This window comes from Leptinotarsa decemlineata, unplaced genomic scaffold, assembly GCF_025532065.1.
Source record: "Leptinotarsa decemlineata unplaced genomic scaffold, Ldec_3_MD MMD2_tig00000133_RagTag_RagTag, whole genome shotgun sequence".
Classification (NCBI taxonomy): domain Eukaryota; kingdom Metazoa; phylum Arthropoda; class Insecta; order Coleoptera; family Chrysomelidae; genus Leptinotarsa; species Leptinotarsa decemlineata.
Genome location: NW_027412542.1, coordinates 3,224,829 through 3,237,566, shown reverse-complemented (window position 1 = coordinate 3,237,566; position 12,738 = coordinate 3,224,829). Strand labels below are relative to the sequence as shown.

The window sequence follows — 12,738 nt, the reverse complement described above, 5'->3', positions numbered from 1 at the left end:
GCTTACAGATTATTTTTCATGATGATCTCCTACCACCTAGTAATGGCTACATCCATCAATTTAGTTTTTCGTCTATTCAACACAAATTTCAACCTGTAAGATGTTGCTAAGGTCGCTAGATTCTGTATCCAGAAAAGAGACTTGTCTGGAGATCCAAATATAACAAGCAACCTTCATAGCTAGGAATGTAGCAGGAAAGTTAGGAATTTGTTCCTATTTCATAGAAAGTACCTCCACGGGATGTGTTCGACTGACTTACGGTATTTATCAAAACTGCACGGTAAACTACAGCTGCCAATCGTATCGATGTTCAATTTAGTACACCTCAACCATTATTTTTAGGAACTCTTTTGGGAACTCCAGTTTGATCTTCCTCTTGAAGATGATCACTTGGTGATCGAAACACGTGTCGAGGTGTTAAAATAACGGTTTGGTGTTGGGAAAAAACTCCAGTAATATTCAAGAACAATTTTCGTGTAAATTCAATATTCTGAAGAAAAGGGTTTTTCAAGTGAATATAATCTAAAACGATTCAAATCCAATGTAGAATGATACTTTTACACAAGCAGAGCTGTCGAAGTTATTTATGGCATTTTCAATAGTGTTTGTGCATCTCCTCAAAAATCTTGCATTACGTAGGTTGATATATTCAGGGTAGACCTTTTTCAAAAAGGATGCTTTTTATTATGGTGACTTTTTACGTGCATATTTAGCACGGTGAAAAATAATATACAATACTCAAAGGTATATGTAAGTAATTAAATATTCGGTGTAGTAGAAGATAATAAGGTCAGGTTTAACTGAACTGACTTGTTAATATTGACAGTGTTTTTTACACTCAAAATTAAATCGGTTCAGTCTTTTTGAAGAGGTAATTCAGAAATGTGATAATAAGTACTTACTGGAGACTGACTCATAGGTTATCATTCACTCTTTTATTCAATACACCCCACCTTTTGGCTCATGCAGAACATATTCAAACCGCAGTTCCACTAATTTGAGCAGACAAACAAATATTTGCTTAAGGCGAGATAATCTCGACCAGTAGCGGATACAGACACGAATGTTTTTATGAACAACCTAGTTTTAAGTACAAAATTACTCTATAGGAGGTATTTTCATCTGTACTTTTTCTCTAAATACATACGTAATCATTAATTGGAAACGGAATATTTTTTAAAAGAGATTAGTTTCGGGGATAACACCGTCTTGGTTTTCTATTTCTACATTTTCAAATAAGAAATGGAAAAAATGGAGTGCTTGGAAATAAACATTCACATAACGTGTACAACGAATACGAATGATATCTCTGACCAACTGCCGTAACTGAAGAGTGAACCAAGATGTGATGAATTATATTTTTAAAGGTACATAGAGCAAGAGAGCATCATACAAGACTTCGTAGAAATGAGATATCATTAATTGATATCATTGTGGGAATAGGGAACTTGCATAAAAATTTAATCACGAAAATTACATTGAGAATCAAAAGATAGCATTGTAATGAAGCCTCTATTACCAAAAAAACTATTTATAAATGATATTCGTTCTATAGAAAAATTAAAGTTTACTAAAAATTTATATTTCATCACGTGATTAAAAACGGCCAACCAGTGGATGTAACGTCATGCTGTATGTCGCCAGTCGCCATTCCATTTATGTTGAACTGTTTGCGTTTTCTGGTTCGAAGTTTCTCTTGTTTACTGTGATATTTTCGTCCAAATATGTGGTTTTTACTGTATTTAGGTAATTTTACACAGTATCATTTACTATTAAGTGTTTAAATTCAAACAATCATTACCGACGACGGATTTACAAAAAGTCAATCTGATAATCTGCCAGTTGTTATGTTTATGGTAGGGAAATTCATTAAAGAAGCTGAACATTTTTATCTTCATCAAGTACGTGGAGTTGAAATAGACGAGTTCAATTATTATTTGTATGGATAATTTGAGTTGAATTGTGTCAGTTTGGTTAGTTTTGAGTAGCTTTACAATTAATATTAAATATAATATTTGATTAAGTTTCTAATTTTCCAATAAACCTAGTCCGAAAGCAATCATTTCACAAATCAGATAGATAATGATATGAAAATACTAACATTAAAATGGTCTTCACATACATGAAGAGCTTTGCTATTACGTGAAATATCATTTTTAATTATTTCTGCATGCATTTAACCATTTTGTTCGACGATTACGATCATGTTCAGGTACTTTTATAAATATTTTACTGGGCGATTTAATGGAAGTATTTGTGCACAAAGGCACAATGCAATATTTGTAATATTGTTGTGTTCCATTGCCTTCGAAATTGATAGTCCTTGTTAGATTTATAAACTCAACAAGACACAAATAAAACTGAATTAAGGTTAAACACAAGTCACGAAACTATACAACTTAATCAATCAATCTATTACAAAACAGGACCTCATATCATTTTAAACAAAAGCGTTTTACTGCAGCTGCTCAAATGAGTAGATTTAAACGTCAGTCACAGCCTGATCCATATGCGTGCGCCCGAATTGATACAGTATGACGTCATGACAGTTCGCACCTTTAAATGCTTATTGAATTGGTTTTTCAACGAGAGAAACTTTTTATATTTTTCATAAACTGACTATTGATATTTCACTGTTCATATTTTGCAGTAGTTAATAGTTATCATAGCAGAACACATTTACGATGTAAAAAAAATGTGCAATGACCCTATTGCGCATATGCCAATCCACACAGGAGATGTATGCATTTATGGAGTCATAATCGGTGTTTTTGAAACCTCAAAAGTATTCATTGTAATCAAGTGTATAGCTAGAAGTGTGTGTTATGATATCAAATGAAAGAAGAGAATGATTGCTAACCTGTAGTATTGAGTCCGGTTGCAAGTTCAATTATTGAGTCATGTCTGTTGGAGAAAACTAAATTTGAGAAGTTATTTCTACTATTTGAAATGCTATTAAGTTGATACAGATTCAAGTAACTAAAACAATGACAGCACACTTGTTTCGTCAATCCATTTGGATTCCACGACATCGGTGGCGGATGCACATCTTTACCGGCAGCAGAAGGTTGCAAATCTTAATGAGGATCAGGAAGTAATTTCGAATTGGGGTAAAAATAATCCGATTCAATTCAATGCCACAAGAACCCAGGAATCAAATATCTCCGAACCGGATATAATAATGTCAGGTCAGACAATTCCACTTTCTGTTGGGGATTAAAATGACACAATCATGTCGCGTGAACTGCAAAGACTGCTTCTTGAAAGTTTGGAACACCGTTCCGAACCAGAAAACTGTTCACACCTCAACACCTTCATAAATAAAACTCAGATCAAACCTTCTTTGGAGTGTTGTTCTCATGCATGGATCTTCGCCCTTGAGCATACACAGAAGCTGCTGGATTCAATCCAGAAAAGAGTCAACCGCCTGATTGAAGACGCGAACATCACTTGCAACCTTGACAGTCTGGAACATCGAAGAAAGGTTGGAGATTTGTCTCTCTTCTATAGATATTTTCACGTTAATTATTCAAGTGACTTGGCACATTTGATTCCACCAAGAACGGTACATATCAGAAATACGCGACAGACTGTGTGCTCATCGTTATTAGGTTCAACTCAGTACACCTCGAACTTCACTGTTCGAGAACTCTTTCATTTCGAGAACTGCGTTTCCGTGGAATAAACTTCCTGATAAAGTTTTTCCGAATGGATTTAATCTCCAGCGATTTAAATCCAATGTGAATCACTACTTTCACACAGGCACCGCTCTTAGAGCGCCTCAAGTATTTTCCTGTAGTGCTCGTGTTTTGTCCTTGAAAAAAAATAAATAAGAATGAGCAAACTACACATCTTTGTGAAGAGTTCATTCTACCTTTCTAAGTTTCCCACACTTTTTGTATAGACAGAGAAGTAGAAAGTAAAACCTTTCTTCCTCAAAAATTGTACTTACATAGAAACTACCATCGTTATTGGCGTACTTCTCAAAATTTCTGGTTGCAAACACCCATCTTCAACTCCTCAGCAGCATCTTTTTGAACTTTGAAAGACACATTTCTCCCATTAGAATACTTTATGTCACCAAAAAAAGGCAAATCTGCTCTTGTCACAATGAGTTATTACGGTTACCAGCCATAGAAATTTCATTCAAATTAAGAATGGAACATTTCTTGAAAAGATCAGGTTTTGAAAAAACGTTTCGATTTTCTACTGTTTCATCTTCAAATGAAAAATTTGGGAAACTTCTGGAGAAAGGAAGAAATAATTTAAGTTGCAAAATATATGGATCATGCCCAGAAGCCTCATTCATATAAAACTGGAAGAAAAGCTCCTTTTCGAAACAATTACTTTAACTTGAAACTCGAAAAAAATTGATATCAATACTTGAATTGGCTTTTGGATTTCACTCCTCCATTTATCATACAAAAAATTGTGCGAACCTTGCAGAGGAAGGAAGAAAGCAATTAAAACAAAATCTGTTTAAAATATGTTTTTCCGTTAACCAGCTGTCGCACCCCTACGAACGACAACCCTCAGAAGTCGAAACTTGTGCGAACTAAGGACTAACGAGGTCTTACCTTTCAACGTGTGATTCTTAACACGGGTTGGACGATAGCAAGTGAAAATCAATCGTTCAGACTGGGGCTTGAACCACCGATCAACACGGCAGTCAATTCGAGTGAGTGAACAAAGCACCCACGTCGAACCGCCTGGCTACCGTCCGTCCCTATAAACTACTCATAATTTTTTGTACAAAGACGGAGAAGTGAAAGTCAAAACCTTCTCTTTCATGAATGATATATATTTCAATGCCATAATGCATGAAAGGAGTACGAACTGAATTCAGAAACTGAACAATTTTTATCGTGTAATTCAATATTCATATTGAAGTAGTTGTTTCAAAAAGACTTTTTCTTTCATATAATATTATTATGAAAACATTTCTGCAAATACTTTATTTTAATATTCATATGATATTTATATTATAAAAAAAAATAATTTAAGAAAATGACACATTTTGAGAGATGAAGAAACTTTGACAAAACAGTCAAAAGTTCATGAAATTTTTACCAAATGGGGAATGAGTATTTTCATGGACAAGATTTCTGTTGGAGAAAGTTCGATGTATATATTATATATCGTTCAAATCTGCAAATCCTTTACCCACTTGTACGCTTGTGGAGGTGTATTTTTATTATGCTGTAATGAAGATAACAATGATAACTTTTAGTTCTTTACTATGTTTATTCAACTTATAGTAAAATCATGATCTTATAATTCCAAGTGTATTTCCTATAATTTTGAAAATTACGATTCAGACATAAATGATCACGACTCTGCAGGATTCATTGTATAGGACCATTTCTACATTGATATTGTACAATAAGTACACCAATAAGAAAGGACTTACTCATTATAATTAGAGAAAGATTTCCATTGCTTGGCTTTAAGTTTCAAAAAGAAAAAACAATAAACTACTCGTCACACTAAGAATATAAAAAATTACTAATTTTCCTATGTGAATTGTGAATTTCATGAAGAGAATAATATTTTGCATGAATGTCTTTTTGGGTTTTCCAAATTATCTTGCACCAAATACAAAAAATTAAAGCTCGCAAATATAATCAGTGAAATTCCTTTGAAAAAACTGAATAGGATAATCATGAATTTTTCTTTCATACAAATGGAAATGAATATTCTGTCTAACATAAGTCCTTACCTCTAAGGCTGTTGAATTAGCACAAATAGCTTTTTTTTTGGGAAAGAAAGTTTTTGGCTTTCTACTACTGCATCTGATACAAAAAAAGGGATGAGAGAATCTTTCAAAGAAAGGAAGGAAGTAATCTTCTTTGGAAGATTCTCTCATCCCTTTTTTTGTATCAGATGGAGTAGTTGAAAGCCAAAAACTTTCTTTCCCAAAAAATTAATCACTCCTAAAAATATAACCCCTTCAATTCACACAAATAGCTTATTCTGTGTCATTTTGTACATCAAAAATTCGGAAAGAAAACTGAAATAGACATTACCCATTAAAAACGCTACTCAACGTAATCAATGAAAGACTATTGATTTAGAATTCAACTTGTAGGAGTCACTCTTATTTCCAAAATTGAACCTAGAGTTTAAGTTGGGAACACTTTTTCAATTCATTACTAAAAAAATAGCAATATTAGGCAAAAAAAATTGAAATTAGAATGAAATAAAATACAAGCAACAATTGAAAATTGAACAATTAACAAGAAATGAAAATTGAAAGATTAAACGATTTCAAGCCAAGTTACTTCACATTTCGATTGTTAGTATCCACAATCGTCTTCGGGTGATGACTGGACTTATTTCTCCAAGACCAGACTATTTATAGGTCATTTGAGTGCTTTCACCAACATTCTCTTTCCTCTTATCCCTTCATAGGTTTTAGCGGGAGCTGACCGTTTGGCGAGAGTTGGTCGTGTTCTGTTTGATTACAGGTTTCCATATGTTGCGTATCTCTTCGCTAGCTTGGCTAAATGCGTTGTTGGACAACATATATGCGGCTTCTTTGAATTTTCTCCTAAATCATGTTCCTCCTTGTGGATTATTTCAGCTTGAGACCAATTGATGTTATGTTGAGTCCAAACATGCTCTGATATTCCTGATTTGCTGGTGTGTTTGTTGTGCTCGGCAATGCAAACTTTCAATGGCCTCTTAGTTTCACCGATGTATGATTCTCCGCATTCGCAGGGTATCCGGTAAATACAATTCTTGGAATCGCAGTCCGCGTTTATTGGCCTGGTTTTCGTGAGGCTGCTACGGATAGTGTTCCCAGATCTGAAGAAGGTTCTGATGTTATATTTGGACCCAATTCTTCTTATCCTTTCCGACAATCCTGTGATGAAGGGAAGTACAAGTACTGGTTATGATGGCTTATCTTCCTTGTGTCTTTTAGCCACAGTCTGTTTATCCATCACTTTGGAGTAACCATTCCGTTGAAGGTCATTGTTGATGATACCTAGTTTCTTTTAGAGACCTTCCTTTGTATAACAGAGCCCGAAAGCACGGACTACTAGAGTCTTGATGATTCTTCTTTTAGTCGATTGATGGTGGTTGGATTTCTGATTCAGATACTGTCCCTTGTGAGTGCCTTTTCGGTATACAGATGTTTCCCATTTAGGGTCGGTCCTCTTCACCAATAGTCTACGAATGGCAGTTCGTTGTGGACTTTCTTCTCCGTTGTGAAACTGATGGAAAGTCTTACGTTGTTGATGTTCTTCAGCAAGCACTGGGCTTGAAATCTTTTCATTTTTATTTCTTGTTAATTGTTCAATTTTCAATTGTTGCTTGTATTCATTGCAATTTCAGTTATTTTGTTCAATATAATTGTTATTTTTTTGCTAATCTTTTCAATTTTATTGATTCTTTCAGGGATTTCATTTCAATGATAATGGTAATGAAAGTTCGAAATAATGAAATTGAATTAGGTGATTGGAAAGTATTTCGTCGAGAGAGTAATGCCTAGAACCAGTAAAAAAAAGGATATCAAAAAACTATTATTACTTCCTCAAATGCCCTACCAGCTTTTAAACAGTGGAGACGGAAGTGGGTATAAAGAAAGAAGAAATGGGTAAATTGATTTGCAAATCGATTATTGATAAAAGATATGGGAAAGAGAGCATCGGCCAAATATAACGAAGGATTGTTACAATAACAAAAGAAGTTAAAAAACCGTAAATACACACATCGCCAAAATTCTTGGATAAGTCAAGAAGTGTGTTACAAAGTACATTTAATTTGGTTATGTAACCAACGAAAATTGGCTGAATTCAATTTTAACTCTCCTTTGCATGAAAACCTTAAGGGCGTTAATGGTATTCATTGATGTTGTTCCATTTTTCTTGGGCCGCGAGTGTGAGTTCCGGGAGGGTGCTAGGAGAATTAATTCTGTTTGAGATTGCTTGTTCAACGAAATCCCACATGTGCTCAATGGGATTCATGTCTGGTGAATTTGCCGGCCACGGTACTCTTTGAATATTCCCAATCTCTAGTCTATCGCATTTTGTACTTTTCTCGAGCGATGGGGCCTAGCATTGTCATCCATTAAAATGAAATTAGCTCCAATTTCAGTTTGGAGAGGATAAATAATGGGTTCAATAATGTTTCGAACATATCTATCCCCTGTCATAGTATCTGGAATGGAAACAAGCAGCGTACGACGACAATGCATCATGCCTCCCCAGAACATTACTGGTCCTCCTTGGTACGGAACGACTTCTCTAGCAGAAGATAGTCTTTCTTGTCGCCCTGGCCCTCTCCAAACTCTGTGACACCAACTATCACTAACTAAACCAAATCTGGTTTCGTCCGAAAAAGTACATTTCGCCAATGAGCTGAAAGTCAGTCTCTGTGTTTCTGTTTCCATTGTAGACGAGCGGCTATGGTAAATTTTCGTTTTGAGGGCACCCAGCGATTTTGAAAAAATGTTTGAGTGTACTTACATATTTTGATGCCTAGATTACGAATCCGAAAGAAAAAAAACGGCGCTCTCCCTTATTTACAAAGTTACGGCCCTTCAAAGTTCAGAAAAGGGCGACTTTTCAGCCTTCTTTTTCACAAAATAAACTATTTGAAAACAGAAGCATTTACTCACTAGGTAACCTTTACACCTTATTCCTCCTTCTTCTTCTCTACGATAAAAATTTTAAAAATGTACGGAGCTGCTTTTTGGTTACATATCTCTGTATTTTACGTTTTTAAGGTTAATGGCATGGTAAGTACACTGATTCAGTCAATATTCCTAAAGTAATTCAAATGTTTTTGACCTTCATTGTTTAGATCATAAATTGGTTTTTGGTGGTGTATTACGAATTTGAAATAGTAGGCGGCGGCAAATACCAACCGCATTTTTCCGAAATGTCACTAGTAACTAACCTAGAAATAGAAGAATGTCACCAGTAGAAGCATTCGTTTTTAAATTAAGTTTTTTATAAGAAAAATGTTGATTATTGAAGTGAAAAGTGTCAAGGAGGAATAAGATGTAAAGGTGACCTAGTGAATAAATGCTTGTGTTTTCAAATAGTTTATTTTGTGAAAAAGAAGGCTGGAAAGTCTCCCTTTTCTGAACTTTGAAGATCCGTAACTTTGTAAATAAGGGAGAGCGCCGCTTTTTTCTTTCGGATTCGTAATCTACGCATCAAAATACGTAAGTACACTCAAAAATTTTTTCAAAATCGCCGGGTGCCCTCAAAACGAAAATTTACCCCACTTTTTAAACATTGGTATCTAAAATTGGAGGAAATGGTTTTTTAAAACATTTTTGTATGCCTAGCACAGGTGAAAGAAATATAGATGAAATGTACAAAAAACCAGCCATGATAAATATTTTGTTTTACAATTTACGAGGGGGGGTCCAAAAATTTTGGCGATGTGTGTGAAATTCTCAGTTCTAACTCCAGGGACCAATCTATAACAGTTGGTTTATTCACAAGGGAAAATAAATTATATGAAAATGAAAATAATATCCTCGTTTTCAATTGATGAATTATATTCCTTCTAGTAGGTATGCTATCATTGGTTAACAGTTGTTCAAAGGTAACTGAGGAAAGGTTTTAATATTTCAATACAACACAGTGAACTAATACAACTGAAACTTAGTTCAACTACATACTTTGCAACCAGATGAAGTGGGCAACGCAGAAGCGTTGACAGTTTTGAACTGTTACTCCGGTGATGTCAATGCGTCCCGTTCAGACCGAAATGAACGATAATAAGGAACAAGATTACCATGATTAAGAAATGAGGCTTACGATCCGCTCTCATGTCGTTTCTAACAGGGGGTGAGTAATTTAGGATTCCAAGAAGCAGAGATTCGCCAACCGCTATTCTCAAAGTTGGGATATTATCAGCTAGCGACGAACAGATTTAGTTTTACTGGAAATATTGTTCAGAGGCAAAATTCATACATGTCTGAAAAGCATTTCTTGCAAGCAAGTTGGTCCTATCAATAAAACACAAAATGTTTGTTCATTCCAGGGATGGAGTGTGGCCTTTGAGGAGACTAAGGTCTTCGACAATGTAGACTTCAATTGGAAAGTTTCGATCAACGCCAGTAGATATCTCCCTTGAGATGAATCAATTTTTGATTCAGGAATACTTTGAAACATTCTTTCAAATCCTCAAAATCGCGATGTTTTTCCCGTTTTTGGCCCAAAACCAAAAAAGAAGGAAGGTACGTTTTTTTGAAGTCCCGAATGTCGAATGAGATAAAAGAGAGATGAATTATTTGGAAAAAGAACTATATCTTACAAATAAACTTCTTAAATGTGGATGTTTTATTTTATTGAATTGTCGATTCAACTAAGACAGGAAGACTCGTTTTACTTCTTGAACATACAGAGTTATGCTACATCATGATACGAAATGAAATGTTTTTGTTATATTATGAATAAACTATATAAAATTGTATAGCCGTTCCTTTCCTTCGTTATAAAATCTAATGGGGGTTTACTAAAAATTGAATCATTTCACAGGTGTTTCAGGCAGTGATTTTGAAACGGAATCACTATCAACGTAGAGGCACTGATAATTTTATAGGCGGTGGACCAATGAAAACGAAGCAAGGCCCATTTCTCATAGTAGTCGTTCAACAAAAAAAAAGCTCGGATATCTTTCAAGTATGATTCATCTCGCTCCATACTAACTTCTGAACTTCAGATGGACTGGCCTCCTGTCTAAAGGATGTGTAGTCGCTTCCAGTTATCTTCGGGCAGTTCTCATGAGAGAAGTACTGTTTTTTGTGGATTATGGTGTAATTGTAGCCTAAGGTTCGTATATTTCAACTAATTGTTGGATTTATTTTTCTACAATAGCTTCTTCAGGCGTGTTAATCGAGTATAAACACGTCTGGGGAAGTTATTGTTTAGTGAAACACATGTTGAGGTTTTGGAAACTATTCAATGAAAATCCCACAATAGTTACTTGAAAAGTTATGAATTTTCATCAAATATCGGCAAGTACAATCACATGGCACAAATTCTAACAGAAAATATGACGACACTTCCTGAAACTTTCATCATTGTAAAACTGACCACAATTTTATTCATTCATGAATGAACGTGCACTTATTCAAGATAAAAAAGGAAATACTATAATAGAAGCTATCATCTCCAGTGGGTTTTGCTAGGTTGGTTCAGAAAATATGGGAAAGTCGAAATATTGCCGATGAGAACGAAAAAATAATTCTCCATATTCTCTCCTAGATAGAAATGTTTCTCATGGTTTTTGGGAGTGTTAGATGACAAGAGTAGAATAGTTATGACTAAGAACGTGAGAATGAAAGTAAAAGTATTTTCATTATCAAACGTGAATATTGAGGTGACAAGCTAATCAGAAATCAATAGCAGAATAAGACATCATTAGTGTACACGAATATGAACTTTGTTGATAAGGAGCCATCTTAGAAAAATCGAGAAACTATCAAGCTTCAAATCAAAAATCATCTTCAGCCTCCTCACTGGATGGACAATTGAGACACCCACTTTTGCGAAACAGAAAGTGTTTTGCTCTCGCTATAGTTTGAACGGTAAAGAATAGAGAGTCGATTGAATTTTGACTATTCTCCAGTACCTATATACTATTGAATGAAGGCTAAAATCGGCTCTAGCTCTTTCAGTTCTGGTAGTATCTTCTTTATTTGACTCGATATCCGAAATCTGTTCAGGCTCTGCCTTAGGACCAGTATCTTCATCACCAGCAATATTCATTCAAGATTGACAAATTTATATTTCAGGGAGAGTTTTGGTAGTTTGATGAAATAAGGTCAATACCAGTAAATTTTAAACACCGCTTCGTATTTTTTTTATCGATAGATTCCCGCAAGATGCTGTTCATTGAACACACTGACAGTCGAAATGGGGATAGGAGATAAAAGTTCAAATTTGTCTTGAATTTCTGTTGTACCTCACTAAAGCTTGTCGCCCACTTGTCCGGCACAGCACAGCACGGCCCGTTCCGTCAAAATACGGATAGGATTGAAACAATGAAAATGAATGGACATTCGCCCACTAGCCCGGTACGGCACAGCCAAGAGCGTCCGCCGCCGGAAAGGACTCCAACTCTCCGATCCTGTCCGGCAAATAAAGGTACGGGCTGTGACGGACTGACCAAGTGAGCGCGTCGCCGACCAGCGCTTGCCAGCATCAACTTGTCCAAACGTTCCTGGAAAGTTTATGTCTCTCTTTTTTGCTACTCAATCAGTTGACAGCGGTGTCAGACGGTACCTATGAAAATGTACGAGGAAAAATTGAGTTGCTTGTTAACGCAGGCTCTAGAATATCCAGAAGTTATGAAAATTTGCCTAGAGTCAATCGGAAATACTGAAAAAATTCCTTCTCGTCTTCTTTCAGGTCGTTAAGAATATGATGTAACTCTCTCAGATTTGCCCTCTTTTAATTATTGGAATGGACCACATCCTTTTTTTGTGACTATTTTCTTCTTCATTCATTAATTCAACCACTATAAAGACCTCTTCTTCGACAGAACTGCTAGTAATAGACATATTTCTGTCACCGCTCGATGTCAACTGAAATTTCCTTGAAATCGAACAAACAGCACCTTCAGTATGCTGGTTGTAGCTGGACAAGTGGGCGATGCTACTACCCGTCGCCATCAGGCGACGGACAGCGCCCTGCTGTGCTGTGCCGGACAAGTGGGCGACAAGCTTAAGTGAAGTAGGCGTTCAGTAGGCTGAACGTTGCCATATCGAAT

At 35.6% G+C, this 12,738-nt stretch overlaps 1 protein-coding gene across 3 annotated transcripts in view; it reads right to left on the bottom strand.

The window, feature by feature from the left end:
- Pkcdelta (Protein kinase C delta) overlaps positions 1–12,738 on the bottom strand; it is a 143,470-nt gene that overhangs the window by 126,494 nt on the left and 4,238 nt on the right. The window contains exon 1 of one of the 3 annotated variants that reach the window (XM_074172585.1): positions 903–1,040. The exons of the other annotated variants lie outside the window; for them this stretch is intronic. Coding sequence (XP_074028686.1) covers positions 903–917 — 15 coding nt within the window. The 5' untranslated portion in view covers positions 918–1,040. Of the gene's footprint in view, positions 1–902; positions 1,041–12,738 lie in introns of those variants that run through there. 3 annotated transcript variants of the gene reach the window in all.